Source organism: Manihot esculenta, chromosome 12 (assembly GCF_001659605.2).
Source record: "Manihot esculenta cultivar AM560-2 chromosome 12, M.esculenta_v8, whole genome shotgun sequence".
NCBI lineage: Eukaryota > Viridiplantae > Streptophyta > Magnoliopsida > Malpighiales > Euphorbiaceae > Manihot > Manihot esculenta.
In genome coordinates, this window is record NC_035172.2 from 2,732,243 (window position 1) to 2,752,808 (window position 20,566).

Sequence of the window (20,566 nt, forward strand, 5' to 3'; positions counted from 1 at the left end):
ATTGAGAGAATAGAACATAGACTTTCTTATGCAGATACATTTATTATCAGATTAAACGTGCATAAATTTTTTTTTTAAAATTATAATTAATTGGTTGAGTTAGATTAAAAAAATCTAATGGTGAATTTTTTTTATGTATATAAAATTAAAAATAAATTAAAAGGAAATGATGATCTGAGATCCAATAGAATAGGGTTTTACAAGGGTTTTGGTATTGAAAAATAAACTTAAACTTTCTGGGGAGGGGGTTCCCCTTTTATCCATTTCGCTATGCTTGCTGGTGACGTGTAAAGGCCTCTCCATGATTGGGACACGCGTCTCTGACATACAGATTCGGGTGTACGAGGGTATCAGCCGCCTGCTCCATGCGTAACGGCCTCTGATTCTCCTCGTGCGTACGTTCGAGCGGATCTGCTAGGCTGTCTGAGTATGGCTCTGGATACTGGGCTGGGCCGAGAATCGGGCCGGACGCTGAGCCTGAGAGGAGAGGGCCTGCTGGTCGCAGACTGGGCCGATCTGAGCGGAGAAGCTTGGTTGAGCCCGGCCTTGAAGGTTGAATGAGCCAGGCTTGTTGTGCATATCAGGTGTGTGGGCCTCTACGTTATGGGCCTTTGGCTGTGGTTAAGCCCCTGATTCGGGGTGAAGAAATCCAGCGGTCATCAATTGCCCCTTCACCTTCTCGGTAGTTATTGCTCCCACTGCCGAGGGGTGAATATCAAGAACCATTATGACCACGCCTGTTCGTGTTCAGGTGCCTTAATAACATCCTTTCATCTTTCTGTCGTTGTGCAGTTTCCGAATCCTATCTGCTCTTTCCCCTTTCTGGCTTTTCTCCATTCTTCGTGTTCTTTGCTGTCTTTGCTTTCCTGTCATCATTATCTGGACATGTCCTTTCTTTCCTTTTCCATGACTATCTTTTAAAATTCTGACACCGTTAGCTTAGAGTCTAGCATAGCTCTGCCCCGTGCTAAGGCCTCAGGCTCCGGGTATATATCAACGCTAACTTTTCTTCATTCTCAAATCCTCTGCTGGAACAAGAGGTTCTTCCTTTCCGTTTCTCTGTCTGCTTCTTTCCTCCAACGAGATTGTTCTGATTGTTCTGTTTTATCTGCAAATGATCCATTTGACGCCTTCTTCAAACGGAATGAGGCGAGCTTGAGTTTGTATTGCTTTGTTGCCCCCGAGGTTTGTTTTAATCCTGCTTTTATTATCTTGATGGAGAATTGTTTCTGACTTGTCTCTGTTTTGAAACTTTTTGCAGTACCTGAGATAAGAATGGGTCAGTTCAAAATTCTTGAAAATTTGATGTTACCTCTAAGGAGTTTGGACGGTGCTTTGGAGATCCTTCTGGTAGGGCGGCCGATGGGTAGGACTATTCGGCAAGCTGCTGAGACTGTTTTACCCAGGTCGTCTGGCTGGCCTCCTCCTCTGTTTGTTGTCCGGGCTCCAAAGAGGTTCTGGGCTGTTGGAGAGTTTGCTCTAACTTTGCCTTCCCTCAAGAGGGAGAAAGAAATTTCTCCGATGCCCCTGTTTTCTTCTTTTGATATAAATGGAAGTGGCGAGAAAGATCAGCTTATTGTTTCCTTCGGTGTGGGGTGTTTACGTTATGAGGGACTGAGATCAGCTGCACTCAGTCAAGTCTCCAGCGATTTCTTCGAATGTATGCTTTGTAATCTTTTCGGTGCCGTAACTCGAAGACTTATGTTTTTCATGTGTGGTGCACGGCCGGCATATAATATCTGAGCTTGTCCGAATGTACCGTGCATCACACTTGGGTAACCGAACGTTTGCCTAGGGGAACAGTGAGAAATGCTTATGGGAATCAACTTGTTCAGTTCCCCTATAATAACGAGACAGAGCTCAGCCGACCTGTAGAGCTCGCTTTCCGTACTAGGATAGTCCCCGGAATTAAGACTAAGATAGTAGAGCAGATGTCAGTAATGTAAACGTAGATGATGATGTATGTGGTTATGTAAATCCTTTAAGGATAGTCTTTCATCCCGTAGTGTAGGCCTTTGTAACGTGCTGTAATGTACTTTTCTTTTAATGAAATTCTTGTTTTTTACTCATACTTGTTCTTTCTCTATCATGGATGAAGTACTGATACTGCTTTTCTTCGTAGCTTTAGCCAACTAAATTTTGTTTCGTTTTTTCCGAGCTGAACTGACCATATTTCGCGAACTCTTGCTTTTAGTCGATGAGCCGAGCTTCGGGCCTACTTAACCAACTGGACGGTCGGTTTACTTTTCCGAGCTTGACTAACCGACCTGTGAGCTCGATCTTTACTTGATGGATTGAGCTTTGAGCCTCCTTTAGCCGACCGAGCTCTCAAGTTATGTTTTCCGAGCTGGACTAATCCGACCTGTGAGCTCGGTCTTTAATCCTTGAGTTGATTTCTGAGCTCTCAGCTCTGTATGATTCCGAGGTGCCCTTATCGCCTCTTTCCGATCTCGCAGCCTTTGCTCAATAGCGATAAGTCAAATCTTATAACTTTTTAAATGATGAGCAAGTCTGACCTTTATCATGCTCCCCTTTGCTTGTACTTTTGAGTCTTTTCATGACTTGCCCTTCTGTTTTCCTTGGTATTTACCATGGAGGTGGTGAAGTGGTGAATTTTGCAGGTTGAGTTGTTCTTGCGGGCTAAGTTGGGCTTGTATTATGTAGGTGGCGAATGGGCTTTTGGTTGATGGGCTGTAATCACGGATCTGGCCCTTAACGGATGTGGAGAAGCCCAGCGATCATCTTTTTGCCCCTTTACCTTCTCACCGGTTATTTATCTAACCGTTGAGAGGGTAAACTTCGAGAGTAATTAATGATCGCGCTGCTCCAAGACAAAACTGTTCAGATCAACGTTCCGTCTCATTATTGCCTTTCATCTCGAATTCCTTCTGTCTTCTGAAGAAACTAGCTCTTTTCTGCTCTCTGTCTTCCTGCAACTCCTTCTGCATTTTTCACCCCATTGTGTTCTCAGGTACGCTTCCTTGTTCTTCCATGGCAAGTTCAAAGCTTCCTGATATTGTTAACCTTGAGTCGCATATTACACCCTCCAACATAACTAAGTATATTTCCCAAAGATTTTTAGATACTCCGTTGTATCTCATTCGAGCACCTCTTTCCAATGAAAGGATAGTCCTTCCTTACCCTCCCCCTCCGGGTTTGGTGGATCCCCAAGAGGGTCGTCGTATAGTGTTTTTCTTGAAGTAGAGAGAATTCGGTCTACCGTTTCCTTTTACCCCTTTCTTTATTGAGGTCTTTGAATACTTCGGGGTGACTCCTCGGATGTTATCCCCAAACTCCATTTTGTTCATGTCCTGTTTTGAGTCTATCTGCCTGAGTTGGGGTTTTACACCTACGGCCTGTCTGTTTGTCACTTTTTTCCGTCTGGTTAGGGCGGTTCAAAATTTCTATTATTTTTCCCCCCGTAGTGGGTTATCTCTTTTCACCGAGTACAAGGACTCCATAAAGGGATGGGTGGAGAACTTCCTTGTGGCGGAGTTAAAATTAGGGTCCGCCCGAACGTGGGAGGTGGATCTAAGTTGGGGGGAGATCTTTCCGGGTTGCAACGAGCTGCCCCAATTGAGTCTTATTGAGCAGGTCGGGCTGCTTCGACTGACTTCCGTTGAGAGGAAGTATGACGTCGAGAAGTGTATGTTCGCGTCCAATCTTAGGGATATCCAGGACACGGGTATAATGCCTTGTCCGACTATTCTGTTTCTTCTTTGCTCATAATATCGGAAAGTATGCTGATTCTTTATAATTTCGTTTCTTTTGCAGCTTCTGCGGTAAAAATGGATGACATCAAGTTCCCCAAGAACTTTGTCCTGTCTCGGGATAATATGCATGCCATTTTCGATGCCTTTGGGGATGGGCGTTCAGTGACTGAGATTGCTGCGGAGATGGTTCAAGCTGCTTCCTCCAAGAAGGTTAGCCGACCTCCCGCCAAAGCTTCTTTTAGAGCTTCGAAGCCGAGCTCTCGCAGCACCAAGTCATCTCGGCTGTCTAGCTGAGGTGGATCGAGCTCATCTTCGAGGCCTGCTGAAGGGTCTAGATCTGCTCCAGCCTCCTCAGAGGTCGTGAGGGAAGCCTCCCTAGCTATTGTGGAGCAGACCCAAGGTGCTGAACAAGTGGAGCAGGGTATTGCCCATTCTCCTGGGGGTGTGCCAGGGGAAAAATCTAAATCCCCTGTTACTGAAGACAAGGAGGCCTCTGGGACAGGGATGGAGATCATCCTCCTAGATGACCAAATCTCAGAGGTTTCTGCTTAAGATGCCCCTGCCCCTGCGAGGACTGAGCCTGAGGGATCTGAGGGCATTTCATCAAAGACCGGGGACAAGCGTCCAGCCCCCTCCGAAACATCTGCCCCGTCTCCTGCTCGAAAGAAGTCCAGGACTGCTGCAGGATCTTCTCCAGCTCTTCCTCCCATTGGGAAGGAGAAAGGTGTTTCTGCTATGCCTTCGTTATCTCTTACTGACAATGTTCTGAAAGCGTCAGGAATTACCTCAGAGTCTCCGGCCAGTGCTGTTGCCGAACTTCTCCGGGAGTGAATGTTCGGCGGAATCACAGAGGCCTCGGATCCACGCCTTCTTGCCCTGACTGGTCTCTTAGCCAGCTCTACCAAGGAGCAAGCATCCTTCCGATCTCGCTCTCGTGAGGAGCTCGGATCCACGATCAGGGAAATGCTTCTGATGGTAAATTACTTTTTTCACTTCTTTTTAGTTTGCTTTGTTTCCTTTTCTTGACAGTTGTTCTTCCGTACTAGGTGACTGGCCTCTTTATGGAGGTGGACGTCCGTGATCGCTCCCTCCAGGAGTCTGTAGACCGCCGGATTGAAGAGGCGCGTCTGGAGGAGAACTTATCTACAACCAATGACGCGAGGGGTAATCTGGTAGCCACTTGGGAGCAGATCCAGTCCCTCCAGGTGGAGTTGCATTCTGCGCTGGAGGCCTTTAAAAAGGCTTATGAGAAGGCGGCTGAGTCAGCAGAGCATACCAAGTCTTTAGAAGCAGAGCTGTCTCAGGCTCGCAGGGTTCTCAAAGCGTCTGATGAGAGGGCAGCCGCAGTGGAGGTTCGTTGTAAAGAAGTTTTGAAGCAGCTGTCCTCTATGACGGAGGCCCTTAACGAAAGGGATGAGGCCGTGAGGCAAAAAGCTGAGGTCCAGCAACAATATGAGGCCTTAAAGGCTGATTTTGAAGAGCTTCAAGCTCAGCTGAAGGAAGTGAAGGCTCAGAAGGAAATGGCCCTACCTCGGGTGAAGGTCCTTGAGCAGGAATTGAGTACGAGCTCTGATCATATCAGAGACCTGGCTTCATCGGCTGAAGAGCTCAAGCTTCGCCATCAACAGCTCAACCATGAAGTCAGGACCCTGGAAAGTAAGTGCTTAGCCCTGCTCAAGGTAGTAAAACATGGTGAGGACAAGGCTTCGCTGGTGCGCGAACAGTGTATAGCGGAGTATCAGGAGTCTGACGAGCTGAAAAGGAAGATCGAGCAGGCCTGTGAGGCTCACCTTCAGGACTATAAGGACTCTTCTGAGTTTAAGGAATTTGTAGCTGAGGCCTGTGAGGAACATCTCGATGAATATAAAGCTTCTGGTGAAATGAAATCGGCTATTCTTAAGAAAGCCTTCCGTATGTATGTGACCGGCTACAATCGCGGCTTAAGAGAAGCCAGACAGGCTCCTGATACTCCTTTGGCCGAGCTTCGCAAGTATGAAGTGGACTCAGATGGCGAGCCAATGCTGTATGGGGAGGATGATTTCCCTATGCCCCGAGGAGATTGCCGGAGGGACATATGCCGGTCAGCTGGGTCTCCCTTAGAGGGATCCGAGCTAGAGGGGGAGGACGTGGAAGTCCTTGGGTCAGAGGAAGATGACCCTGACTCTGAGAAGGAGGACCTCCACCTTGGGTCAGAGGTTGCCCCTGTTGTTAATGCTGAGAGCTCTGATCCAAAGGATACCGAGCTTCCTGTAGATGTGGCTGTAAATAATATAGGCAAGGGTATTCTTAATGATGTAAGTCCTTTAAGGACTGTTTATCCTCCCACCTCGTTAGAAAGATAAATTGTAATATCTATGTTAATGAAATATCAGTTTTCTTTCTTCTTAAACTGCTCTTATTTTTCATATATCTTGGAGTTTATCTCAACTTTTCATATTTATAATGTACACTCCGTATTGATCTTAAATTGCGAGCTCAGCTCTTAGCTAATAGTCTTGAGAAATCAAATCTCATACCTTTTAATGGCAACTAGCATGTCTGTTTTTTGCTTTTAGCCTTTCCTTCTTGGTTGTGAATTTGGATATCTGTTCCTGATAAACTGATCTTGGAGTATAGCCTTTTTCTCCTTCATTTATCTTCTTACAGGTTTCTTCATTTATGAGCCTTTTGAAAGAGGGAGCTCGGCCTTTTGTTTTGGCCTTCATGCTTTGGGCTTTTGAGGATGCAAGTCTATCCGAGCTGGGAGCTCGACCTTGAGCTTAATATAGGTCTATCCGAGCTGGGAGCTCGGCATTTTGCCCGATAGCCAAACTTTTAGCGTTAGCGTCTGTTTCGAGGTCGGCGCTTCTTGGCTATTGTGCCCCGAACCTCTTCAGGAGGTCGGAACCTGATTTTGCCTTGGTAGCTCTGGGCTCCTCTCTTTTTTGTGAGGTCGGAACTGTATTTTATAAGTTGTCCCTGCATGTGATATGGGAAATTTTCATTTTGGGAGGCTCTTAAGTCCTTCTCCGACCATTTTTATTTTCAGGAGATCTTTACGAGACCCTGGCTGTTTTTGTTCCGAGGTGACCTCGGGGCCCGCCGGCAGTTTTTTGTTTTGTTTTCCCGGGAGTTCTAAGGGATCCCGGTCTTCATGCTCCGGGAGGCATCTTTAAGATCCTCACCGGCCGTTCCGGGGTGACCTTGGGGCCCGCCGGCAGTTTTTTGTTTTGTTTTCCCGGGAGTTCTAGGGGATCCCGGTCTTCATGCTCCGGGAGGCATCTTTAAGATCCTCTCCGGCCGTTCCAGGTTGACCTCGAGGCCCCGCCGGCAGTTTTTTGTTTTGTTTTCCCTGGAGTTCTAGGGGATCCCGGTCTTCATGCTCCGGGAGGCATCTTTAAGATCCTCTCCGGCCGTTCCAGGGTGACCTCGGGGCCCCGCAGGCAGTTTTTTGTTTTGTTTTCCTGGGAGTTCTAGGGGATCCCGGTCTTCATGCTCCGGGAGGCATCTTTAAGATCCTCACCGGCCGTTCCGGGGTGACCTCGGGGCCCGCCGGCAGTTTTTTATTTTGTTTTCCCGGGAGTTCTAGGGGATCCCGGTCTTCATGCTCCGGGAGGCATCTTTAAGATCCTCACCGGCCGTTCTGGGGTGACCTCGGGGCCCCGCCGGCAGTTTTTTGTGTCTTCTTGAGGTGTTTGCACAAGATTCAGGCTCATTGGCCTTACTGTCGCTTCGTCATCTTAGCTGGTTTTGTGCCTAACTGAGGTCTTGTTTCAAGGGATCTTTTTGAGCCCTGTTCTTTCTTTTTCATGGAGGAATGTTATTCTTTTTCATGAGGAATGTTATTCATAAAGATAATTCATATTTGTATAAATAATTTTTATTTACTCATATTTGTCAAAATACAATGTTTTTCTTTACAAATATTTCAAGGGAAATACCTTTTTAGGTGCTGGATGTTCCAAGCGTGGGGCTCGGGGTTTCCTTGCATATCTTCGATTCGGTATACCCCTGGCTTGACCACTTTTTTCACCTTGAAAGGACCTTCCCAGGTCGGTGCTAACTTGCCCGCGGCCGCTCTTTTTCCTATAGCTTCCAAGTTTCTTAAGGTCAGGTCTCCCACTTTTAAGCTTCTTTCTCTGACCTTTTGGTTGTAATATCTCGCTGCTCGTTGTTGATAAGCGGCAGTTCAGACTTGGGCTTCTTCCCTGACTTCCTCAAGAGCATCCAGGTAGCTTCTTAACTTATCCTCATTAGTATTCTCACTAACGAATTGGACTCGATGAGTGGGGATCTGCAATTCAACTGGGACTACGGCTTCTGTGCCATAAGCAAGTGCAAACGGTGTTTCTTTAGTGGGCGCTCTGGGAGTGGTTCAGAGTGCCCATAGTATGCTATTGAGTTCTTCTGCCCAATTCTCCTTTGCGCCATCTAGCCGTTTCTTTAATCCTTGAAGGATAGCTCTGTTAGTGACTTCTGTTTGGCCATTAGTCTGAGGATGAGCCACGGAGGAGAACTTATGCCATATGCCCATGTTCGTCGTGAAGGCTCTGAAAATGCTGCAGTCAAATTGTCTGCCGTTGTCTGAGATAAGTACTCTAGGTATGCCAAATCTACAGATGATATGTCCCCATACGAAATCTATCATCTTGCGAGCTGTGATTGTGGCTATTGCTTCTGCCTCTGGCCATTTCGAGAAGTATTCCACAGCCACCACCACGAATTTCCTTTGCCCCATAGTCTTGGGGAAAGGTCCCAGGATGTCGATTCCCCATTGTGAGAAAGGCCATGGACTGGATATGCTTGCTTGAGGAGTGGCAGGGGTTCTGATGGCGTTAGCAAATCTCTGACATACGTCGCACCTTCGGACAAACTCTTCTGCTTCTTTTTTAACAGTGGGCCAGTAGTACCCTTACCTGAATATTTTGTTGGCTAATGTCCCTGCTCCCTCGTGAGCCCCACATAGGCCTCTATGTATTTCCTCCATTACCTTTGCAGCTTCTTCCGGACTCACACACCGGAGCCATGGGCTGGACTTCCCTTTTCTGTATAAGATTCCCCTTATTGCTTGGTAGTTGGCAGCACGAGCTGCTATCTTTCTGGCTTCATCTTTATCTTTGGGGAGCTCACCCTCCTCCAAGTATCTCAGGTATGGGGTCATCCAAGTTGGGCTCTGTTCTACCTGCAGTATCATGTTTGTCTTTTTAAAAGCAGGTGTACGGACATGCTGTATATATACTTCATCGGGAAGCTGTTCTAACTCCTCTTTGGTCAATCGACTAAGCAAGTCTGCTTCCTCATTTTCATCCCGAGGTATTCTTTGAAATCTGACGATAACTCCCCGACCCGTGAGCTCGGCTTCTATAGTTTTTACTTTATCAAGATAGTTCTGCATGATGGGGTCCCTAGCCTGATATACTCCCGTCACCTGGTTGATCACCAACTGAGAGTCGCTATTCACCTCGAGGTCGGTTACTCCTACCTCCGAAGCTACCAACTTTCCATTTACCAGGGCTTCATATTCGGCCATATTGTTAGAAGCCGTAAATTCTAGACGCAAGGCATAACATACTTTAAAACCTTCTGGCCCCTTAAGCATTATCCCAGCGCCACTACCCTCAGCACCTGATGCTCCGTCTACATACAGCTTCCAGCTAAATTCTTGAGGGGGCTCTCTCTCTTCCCCCTTTCTTGATATCTCTGAGGATGATCCTCCGTTCTCCTCATTGAATGCGCACTCCGCTATGAAGTCAGCCAGAGCTTGGGATTTTATGACTGTTCGAGGTCGGTACTCTAGACAGTAAGGGCCAATTTCTACAGACCATGCCAACATCCGTCCTGAAGTTTCCGGCCTATGTAGAATCTTCTTTAAGGGTTGGTCTGTCATCACGACTCCTTGGTGGCCTTCTAGATAAACTCTGAATTTTCGGACTGCTAGCAATAAGGCGTAAGCCAATTTTTCAATGTTCGAATATCTGACCTCAGTGTCTCTGAGTACCTTGCTAACGTAGAAAACAGGTTTCTGTTCTTCTTCTTCTACCCTTACTAGCACTGCGCTGATTGCTTGTTCTGAGGCCGCCAGATATATCAGAAGTTCTTCTCCTTTTATGGGACTGCTGAGCACATGAGGCGAGCTAAGATACTTCTTAAGCTCTATGAAGGCCTTTTGGCAATCTGCTGTCCATTCGAAATTCGGTACTTTCCTCAACTTTTTGAAGAATGGCAAGCACTTTTCGGCCGACCTCGACATGAATCGGTTAAGCGCTACTACTCTCCCGGTTAGTCTCTGAACATCTCTTACACAGGTCGGTTCTGGCATATTCAGTATGGCTTCCACTTTCTCCGGATTAGGCTCAATGCCTTTACCACTCACCATGTACCCCAAAAATTTTCCTCCCCTAATGAAGAAAGCACATTTTGCTGGGTTCAACTTCATTCTGTATTGATCTAACACCCCAAATATCTCCCTCAAATCTGCTATGTGTTGTTGGAAAGTTGAACTTTTGACCACCATATCGTCCACATACACTTCCAGATTTCTACCGATCTGGTTTTTGAAGATTTTATTCATCAACCTCTGATAAGTTGCCCCGGCATTTCTCAATCCGAAGGGCATAGCCCTATAACAGTAAGTTCCATCTTCAGTTATGAATGAGGTCTTTTCCTCATCCGACCTTTCCATTGGGATTTGATGATAACCCGACATAGCATCCAAAGAAGACATATAATCAAAACCGGCCGTTGAGTCGACCATTTTATTAATATCAGGGAGGGGGTAACAATCTTTAGGGCAGGCCTTATTTAGGTCGGTAAAATCTATACACATCCTGTATTTGCCATTGGCTTTTTTGACTAACACAGGATTTGCCAACCACTGTGGGTACATGACTTCCCTAATAAAGCCTGCCTCTTCTAGCTTCTGCACTTCTTCCCGGGTGGCCTGCTGCTTCTCTCTTCCCACTACTCTCTTCTTTTGCTTTACTGGTTTGGCCTCGGGGAGGACATTCAATCGGTGTGTCATCACTTTGGGGTCAATTCCCGGCATGTCTGAAGGCTTCCATGCGAAGGTCGGCGCGTGACTTCGAATCAGGGCCATGACTTCACCTTTTTGTTCTTTGGTAAGGCTGGCATTAAGACTGAAGACCTTGTTTGCATCTGCTCCTGATAAGGGGAAGGTTTCCAACTCTCCAACTGGCTCTGTCCGGGCTTCTTTTGTTTCATCTTTGACCTCCAGAACTTCCGAGTCGAGTGCTTCTCCAGTTGAACTCGGCTCTGTTACTGTAGCCAAGTATACCGCCCTTGCTTCTTCCTGGCTGCCCCGGACCATTCCCACTCCTTCTTCCGTTGGGAACTTGAGTGCCAAATACCTGATGCTAGTGACAACTTCAAAGTTGAACAACGCCGGTCTCCCCAAAATCGCATTGTAGCTCAGTGGGAGTTTGACCACCAAAAACACCTCATGATGGGTGCGAGCTCTGGGTGCTTCTCCCAAGGTAAGAGCCAGCTTCACCTTTCCTTCTACAAGTACCGGTGCTCCTCCGATCCCCTTGATTGGTGACTGGTCCCGAACCAGCTGTTCTTCTGGAATTCCCATCTGCTGAAACACTCGGTATGGCAGCAAGTTGACTTTACTCCCATCATCCACTAAGACCTTCTTTACCCGATAATTATAAATGACGGCTTCAACGACAAGCGCGTCATCATGGGGCATCTGAATACCCTGAGCATCTTCTGAGGAGAAAGTGATGATCATGGGAGAGTGGTCAACGATTTGCATGACTTCACTATTGCTGGTCTCTCCTTCCCGGTTTCTCTTCTTTCCTCGACGGCTCATCCGTCCTCCCGTTCCTCCAACAATCATGTTGATGGTCCCACTGGACCCATCATTCACTGGTCCAGCTCCTATTCTCCTAGGCGTCTGAGTTGTCGGACCAGGCTGAGGCCTCTGTCCCTCTGGTTTCTTCACAAAATTTTTGAGGTGCCCCCTTTTTATCAGCCTCTCAATCTCCGCGATTAACTGAAAACAGTTATTCGTATCGTGCCCATGGCTCCGGTGGTACTGACAATACTTGTCAGGATTTCTTTGATCTGCTTCCGACTTCATGGGTTTGGGCCACTGGAGGAACTCTTTATCCTGGACTGCCATGAGCACTTCGGCTCTGGAAGCGTTGAGGGGGGTTGGTTTCTCGGGAACCCAAGGAGGGAGCACTCTTGGTTCAAGAGCCTGAGGAGGAGGAGGAGGCCTTTGATCCCTTCTCTCCCAGGCCTGTTTGTACAGCTCAGGCCTCTTTCCATGTTTCTTCTCGTGTCTTTCCGGCCTCCTCTCCTCCGGGGCTTTCTCTTTTCCTGCCATCCCTTTAGCAAATCTACTCGTCACTAAGGCGTCATCCTGCCTTATATACTTCTCCGCCCTCTTCATCAACTCAGCCAGTGAGGTCGGAGGTTTCCTGCTCAAAGAACCAAAGAACTCGGCAGAGGCTGTTCCCTTTTGCATGGCCTCCACCGCCCTTCCTTCATCCAGCTCGGGAATCTGCAGGGCCTCCGTATTGAAGCGGGCGACATACTCTCTGAGTGATTCACCTTCTTTCTGTTTCACTATTTCTAGATAGCTCGTCTTCCTATCTGCTGGCACCCCGGCTATGAACCGGCTGATGAAGCGGGTGGCAAGATCTCCAAAACTTTTAATGCTTCCGGCCTCCAGGCTGTTGAACCACGCCCGCGCTGGTCCCGAGAGCGTTGTTGGGAACACCTTACACATTAAGGCATCTGACAGGGTTTGCAACTCCATGAAGGTCTTATAGTTCATGACATGCTCTCTCGGGTTACCAGCTCCATTATAGGCCGCCATCGGCGGCATCATAAACTTCTTGGGAATGGTCTCCTGCTGCACTATCTTTGAGAAGGGAGAAGAAGTGGGCAAGGAGGTTTGGCTCTGATCTTTCTTACCTAGCTCGGCTAAGAGCTGCTCTTTTAACCTTTTCAGCTTTTGGTTCATTTTCTCGTCTTCCGGGCTGGATCTTTTGTCCAAGCTGTATTCCTCCTCCTCTATTTCAGTTTCCGTTTCCCTAGTTGTTCCAGCAGAATAGTTGTCCGCCTCCTCATTTTCTATCAACTCTCTTGCCCTTCTCCCATGGATTCGGGCCTCCGGTTCTTCCTCTTCCCCGGCATCATGGCTGTTAGTTTGGAGGCGGTCAGAGGTAGGTCGGGGTTCATTGGTTCTGGGTTCCTCCACTACTGGGAGTGCATTTACTGGGGTGCTAAGGCCCCTCTGTTGCATTATCTGCCCCAACCAGTGAGCAGTAGTCTGTAGCTGGAGAGCCATGGTTTGAATGTCCTGGTTAGACAGAGTCACGGTGGGAGTATTCCCTGCCAAGCTTGGCGAGGGATTAAGAGGGATAGGCATTTGGTTATTCAACGTTGTAGGGCTAGAAAAGGAGAACTGCTGCCCATCTTGGGCAGAGCTCAGGTCATTTGGAATGTTAAGGTTACTTTCTTGGTGGTTTGCCATCGTGGATCTCAGTGGGTTTTGAAAGTGAAAACTCCGGTGATGAAAAGATCTCCTTCGTTTTCCCACAGACGGCGCCAATTGATGATCTGAGATCCAATAGAATAGGGTTTTACAAGGGTTTTGGTATTGAAAAATAAACTTAAACTTTCTAGGGAGGGGGTTCTCCTTTTATCCATTTCGCTATGCTTGCTGGTGACGTGTAAAGGCCTCTCCATGATTGGGACACGCGTCTCTGACATATAGATTCGGGTGTACGAGGGTATCAGCCGCCTGCTCCATGCATAACGGCCTCTGATTCTCCTCGTGCGTACGTTCGAGCGGATCTGCTAGGCTGTCTGAGTATGGCTCTGGATACTAGGCTGGGCCGAGAATCGGGCCGGACGCTGAGTCTGAGAGGAGAGGGCCTGCTGGTCGTGGACTGGGCCGATCTGAGCGGAGAAGCTTGGTTGAGCCCGGTCTTGAAGGTTGAATGAGCCAGGCTTGTTGTGCATATCAGGTGCGTGGGCCTCTACGTTATGGGCCTTTGGCTGTGGTTAAGCCCCTGATCCGGGGTGAAGAAATCCAGCGGTCATCAGGAAATAATGGAATTTATTTGGGCTGAGCATAACACACACTACCAGTTTTCAAATGGGATTCAGAATTTTTAAATTCAAGCCCAAGAAATTTCAAAAGCCCTCTTTTTCAAGCATATTAGTTGACAAAATTATAAATTTACTGAACTGTTTTACCGAATCACTATTAAGAAAAACATAATTAAATATATATTTAAATTTATTTTTTACTTAATTTAAATTATTTAATAATTTTTTATCAACTATTATAAATTTCAGTATTCAATTGATGTGGGACTCATCCCACACCGTCGCTGGACTTGCTCTTCCTGTGTGAGAAGTTGAAGCTTCTAGCTAGGGTTCATGGTATTGTGTAGAAATTACTATTCCCATTTTCTATTTAAATGAGTGCCACATGACATATTTGCTGACACTACAATGAACAAAAATATATTATAATTAATTAACAAAAAAAAAAAAGAGAGAGAATAGAATATATACTCTACACTGGAATTTCTTCCCTTCCCTTGTCTTCTTTGATTACCAAGACCCAAATGGATCTTATCCTAGTGCAACACACAAACACTTTTCCTTTCCACTCTAAAGCAACTTCCAAGAATCTACATATTTGTATATGCACATTTTTATATAAATTTCATAATTTGAATGCATATGTGTATTCTATTTTTAGTCAAAAATGGAAGATTGAAGAAATAATGAAAATTATAAAAGAAGATACTTCTTGGCAAATTCCCAACAAATATGTTTAGCAAATAAATTCTTCTTTGCGAATTCGCAATCAAATTTAAAAGTTTTCAATACATTTTATACGAACTTTAAAACGCTATCGACTAGAATAAAAAAAAAATTTTTAAAAATTTCTAACACGATCAAAAACTCCAAACATGGATTTATATCTCATAAAACCTATAAAAATATTTCATTCTTCTAATATTTAGAGGGTGTGTTGAGTCAACAGCATTGTTTAAAAGAATATTCTTTTTTTCCTTTAATTTTATTAATCATCTCTTCTTTTGACCTTTGACAAACACTTAACTTTGTTTGAATTATGTATGACTTTCAAATATCCCTCTAATTTTTTTTTTATGTTTTAGATTTTATTTTTTGTTAATGATTTCTTTATTTAACAATAATTACTTTATTAAATAAATAAATTAAATATTTAAAAACTCAAATTTAACTTATTTCTTAAACGAATTTAAAATTAGCCAAATTAAATTTTTATCAAATATAATTTACAACAATTTAATTGATTTACATCTTTACGCGAGAATTATATAATTTCTGAAAATCAATGGCTCTAGTCCACTAGGCCTTCTTTGAACCTCAAAGGTCCCTCATCACTGCAACAAATTAAATTAATATTATCTAATTAGTTGGAAGTTTGGACATTTCTGGAATAGACAAGACATTTCTAGAACACTTCGATTTAGAATTCCCATCCATTCTAAGATTATTATATCAGATATTTGACCCATTCTAATTAAGATAATTTTTATTATTTTAGTTATTTTAATATTTTACAGTTCAAAAAAATAAAATTTATAATATGAGAGTAAAAAATTTAGTCTAAACAAATCAGGTCTCCTTCTTTTTATTATATAGTAATACATAACCACAATTTTATTATATATCACCTGTCTTTTTCATTTAAATCAGTATATATAAATATAACAGCGTACTCATATTTATTAGACAATCATTTAATTTTCTTCATACGCATACTGATAGGGCTGTAAGGTGATCATATTTTCTCTCCTACCTCTTATTACATCACTGAATTAAACTATTTTCTAATGGGCTCGCATGTGGGGTCAGTCTGGTCTACTTTAATTACGAATTGAAGTATGCGATAGAGAGACGGTCTGCTTTAGAGGGTCCTAATAAGTTTTGAGTTTATATTCTTCTATAGGATCCGATCCATTTTAAAGGGTTCTAATAGGTTTTGAACTTATATTATTCTTCAGGATTCGATCTCAGTCCGAATACTAAAAATCCGACGGTCATTATATTTAATTAATAATAATTAATATAATTCAATATTTATCTTATAATATCAAACCTAAAATTACAACTTCATATTTTAAATCTAAAGACACTCGTATTTATCTCTCCAAAAAAAAATTAATACATATACTTATAATCCATTTAACTTTGTGTTAATTAATTAATTAATTAGAATAAGATGTTTAGTTATTTTTAATGCATACATAATTTTCATCAAATAATATGAAAATTGTAACTAGTTTAATTATTTTTTATAATATTTTTAATATTTCTTGAGTGGATAAAGATGGAATGAGAATTTCTCTGCTCTTTCTAGGTACTACATTTCATGAAGATGCATGCATTTTGCTTGCTTTTTATTTGGTAATTAAATTCCAACTTGCAAATAAATAGACTTCAACATTCAACCCTAATTGGATCAAACTTCCTTACTTTTTTTTTTTTTCCTTATTTTTCCAAAAGAACAAAAACAAAAAATAAATTATATAATCTTGGATTTGGACACGTTATACATGCCCTAAATTTTTGATGTGATGCTTGATTCATGAACCTTTTATATTTTAAATATCATAATATTAAAATTTGAAAAATTTAAAGTTTTCAATGCTAATTATTAGGAAATTTTCTGATTGGGCAAAGACAAGTTGCAATTTTTAATTTAAATGTTAATATTTTATTTACAAATAATTTGGTTTTTGGTAGTAATATTTGAGTGAAACTTTAAAATAATTTTTGTAGACTGAAAAAGTGGTTGGCATTTTAATGTGACGAATTGAAATAGCCAATTATAGAATTGACTGTTGATTCTGGAGCCGGCGCCGGCACCGTCCCGACGATGAAATCTTGAATTCTGATAAGAGGTAGGTCATATAAGTTAAAAAGAGAGTGTGCTGCAGGACAGATTCATTGGTGGAAAGCTTAATTAAGATTAAAATAATTAAGTATGATAATTTTTTTAATTAATTTTTTAACAACGTTGGAAGTGACTATGTGCTATGAATCGTTAGGCAGTGCATGGCTACTAATTTTTGTCAAATTACTGATGACTCTCACCAGATTATCCTTCTGGGCCCCACTTTCTTTGTAGGTGGACCACCGCAGCCATCGTTTCTGTCACGTGACACCCTCCTTTTTCCTTTTTCTTTTTCTTTTCCCTTTTTTTGCATTTTATTTAGAAGCTTCTAAATTAATTGAAAGTTTTCATTTTTTATGAAAAATAATATATTTTATAATAATAAATAATTAATTTAAAATAATAATAAAATACTTTAAGTACTAATAATTTATTTTATAATAAACTAAATATTTTAAAATAATTATTTAATTTTAATTATAAAAATACTATAATATTTTTTGTCATATAATGGAAAATTATTAGAAAATAAAAGTTTTATTATAAAAGAAAATGGTGAAATTCTTTTAAAATATTTAATTTTAACAATGATTTTTCATAATGAATGCTGGTACGTAGTATGATTTAATTATTTCTTCATTAATATATAGCAATAAAAATTCTTTTAAGAGCTATAAATGCAACAAGCTTTTGAAATATCCATTTTGTATAAAGTTTTTTAGTCATTCAAAATGAAAATAATAATTTTTTACTCAAAAATTATATTCCTTTATTAGACTATCTTTAAATAAGACATTAATAGTCTGCATTAATTTTTTTTTCCAGCTTTCTTTTTTTTAATTATTTTCTCTTTATAACAGGAAAGTACCCCGTTCACAAATCTATCTTAATCGTTGAAAAGTTTTTTTATGAAAAAATTTTTTAATTATTTTTTAAAATTTTGTAAATTTTTTCTCACAATCAAGCACTGATGAATTCATAAGATGGAAGAAGAGAATTAGTTTATGCGAAACAGTGCTAAAATCATTGTGGCAGAAGTGAAAGGTAATTAAAGAGCAGTCGTGATCAAAGGCACTGTCGAAACCCTTTATTTTTGGAAGACTTTCTATGATTCCAAAGACCTTGAACGGTTTGAACAAGTTAAAAACATAGGAGAAGGGAGCTGTATCTGAATTTCACACCTCTGCTCTCATACGTCACCTTCTCTATGTCCTTTTCATACTCATTAATTTCTCTCTTCAAAATCTATAATTAATTTCTTTTCATAATTAGTCATAATTTATAATTTTATTACTTTTCTAAAAATAAATATAATATTTAAAAGTTTTAAATATTACTATAAAAATATTTTTATATAACCTTTTCACTCAATCATCACCTTTTCTTTCTATTTTCATTAATGATAATTAAAAGTTATATATATATTTTTTTTAATAATTTTTTGCTATGTCTGACTGTGCGGTTCCACTTTCAACTGTCAAGCTAACTGTCTAGAAGCTTACAATGAAGATCATGCCACCGTGTGCAGCTTGTGGCGCCACGTGGATAAAAAAGGAATTAAATACCCATTCAGGCAAGATGATGAAGCGAAAATAAAGCAATTTTTTGGGTCCAACCTCGCCGCCGTGCGTCATTTGACTCACGTGAGCAAATGTGGCCCCCACCCACAGAGGAACACCTAAATTTTTTTGCCTCTATAAAGTTGTAATCATCAAGAGTAATTATACAGTGAAACATGTTAAAATATAAAATAACATATGGTTATTATTTATATAAAAATTTACAAATTATAATACTAGCAGATTTTATTACAAAATAAGTTGAATTTCAATATCAACTATATTTTTTCAAATTTCTATAATTAGAAATATTATTATACATAATATTTAAAATTTAAATAGAGCAATTATCTTAAAATTTGAAATAGCAAAATTAAACATAATGCTTTAGGCCATTAAACATAATATATAATATGATTTTTCTTAGTTATTCTTCTTATTATAAGATATACGATATTTTAAAATTTTAAAAATAAAATTTATAATAAATATGTAAGATTGATAAGAAAAGTTTTTTTTATCCTTTTATTTTTTTATCTGTTAGCATGTCTAATCGCATCTCTATTATAATATCATCTATTTTTGTTATTCAGATTCATACGTACAGCATCAAATCACCCCATGTCAAACGGCCATTTAATTTTTTTCGGTCTGCATGTCTGATAAAACTGTGAAGTGACTGAAACCGCTATTTCTCTCTCGTCATATCATCGGGCTGAATTATCTTCTATTAAGTCTGCGCTCATGATTGATCTGGTCTGCATCTTGTACTCGAATTAGAATTTACGATATTAGATCTATTTGCTGAAAAATAACCCGATGAATTTTGAATTTTATTCTTTTTTAAAATTTTACTTCACCCAAGTGCAAGAAGGCAGGTGACCATCGTTATATAAACTCTGAGTATTTTAATTATTTTTAATTTATTGGCAATATCCGTAGCCCCCAGTTTTCCTTATATATAAAGGGTGAGTTAGGTAATGAAAATTTGTCAAGAACGCCACTCATCACGACATCATAGCAACTCATCAAGCTTCAAAAATCAAGAAAAATCCATTAAAACCCAGATGGAGGAGCCTTCTTTCTTCCACCAATACCTGAAACCAGACCTCTCTTTTGATTATTTTCCATCACTTTCTTGGGAAGAATCTTTTCCTTACCACTCAAATTTTCTCCCTTTCGAAGCTAATGACTCCGGAGATATGCTTCTCTTCGATGTTGTAGCTCAAGGACACCAGAAAGAATCTTCAGAATCCAATTCCACCACCGCAACTAAAGAAGAAGATCTCACTTCCCAAGAAGAAGTTTCAGTTTCCACAATCAAGAAAGAGAAATCTTACAGAGGAGTACGAAAGCGACCATGGGGAAAATATGCCGCCGAGATCAGAGACTCCACCAGAAATGGCATCAGAGTTTGGTTAGGCACCTTTGACAGTGCAGAGGCAGCCGCTTTAGCTTATGATCAAGCAGCATTTTCCATGCGAGGTTCAATGGCTATACTGAATTTTCCGGTGGAGACGGTGAGACAGTCACTTCAAGACATTAAGTATCGGTGTGAAGATGGGTGTTCGCCGGTGGTGGCGTTAAAGAGAAAGCACTCGATGAGACGAAAATCGACGAGCAAGAAAAGTAAAGGGAAAGAGTTAAACATTAAGCCAAAGAATGTGGTGGTATTAGAGGATTTAGGAGCTGAGTATTTAGAAGAGCTTTTGAGCTCATCATGTGAAGGAAGTCCAAATCCATGGTGAATCTAATTCTTTTACCCATTATTTTCTTCTTCTTGATTTTCTTTTCTCTTTCATCTGTGGTTTCCAGCTTTCTCTGTCAATCCTTGTTATTTTGATCTGAATTTGTAAAGTGGAAAAAGAATGGATATGTTTATTTGAAAAAAAAATTATTAAAAAAAGGCAATGGCTTTATCTTCTTTATATCAATTATTGTACCCAACGACTAAGCCAAAAAACTCAAATCGCAATCTGAAATTTACATTCATAACCATCTTCAACTTTTGAAGATTCAGACACAAGTGGGAGATTAAACAACTGAATGATGCTAACAGCACAACTGGCTTATTTTTTTACCTCAGTAATTCTTTTGCGTCATGTCAACATCATAATATCTTATATTACTGTTTTCTCTTAATTAAATTTATAGAATTTGAGTAAGAAAAAACATGAATTTTGAAAGTCATGTCATGTCTGATTTGTATTTTCTATAGTTTAACGAAAAGGGAGGAATAGGGTTTTGGCCTTAACTTATGGGTGATTGTCCCACTCTTGCATAACATGTCTCGTTAGCAATTATGAAAGCAAAGCAAAGCAAAGAAACAAGAATAATAATTGAATTATGAAACATATAGTTTGTGTTAATTATTA

The 20,566-nt window shown here is 41.3% G+C and overlaps 1 protein-coding gene across 1 annotated transcript; it reads left to right on the top strand.

The window, feature by feature from the left end:
* The first annotated feature begins 19,149 nt into the window (after positions 1–19,149).
* On the top strand, positions 19,150–20,118 carry LOC110628619 (ethylene-response factor C3). The gene has a single exon (XM_021775391.2). The coding sequence runs from the start codon at positions 19,172–19,174 to the stop codon at positions 19,937–19,939; it is 768 nt and encodes a 255-aa protein (XP_021631083.1). The 5' UTR covers positions 19,150–19,171; the 3' UTR covers positions 19,940–20,118.
* Positions 20,119–20,566: the final 448 nt, after the last annotated feature.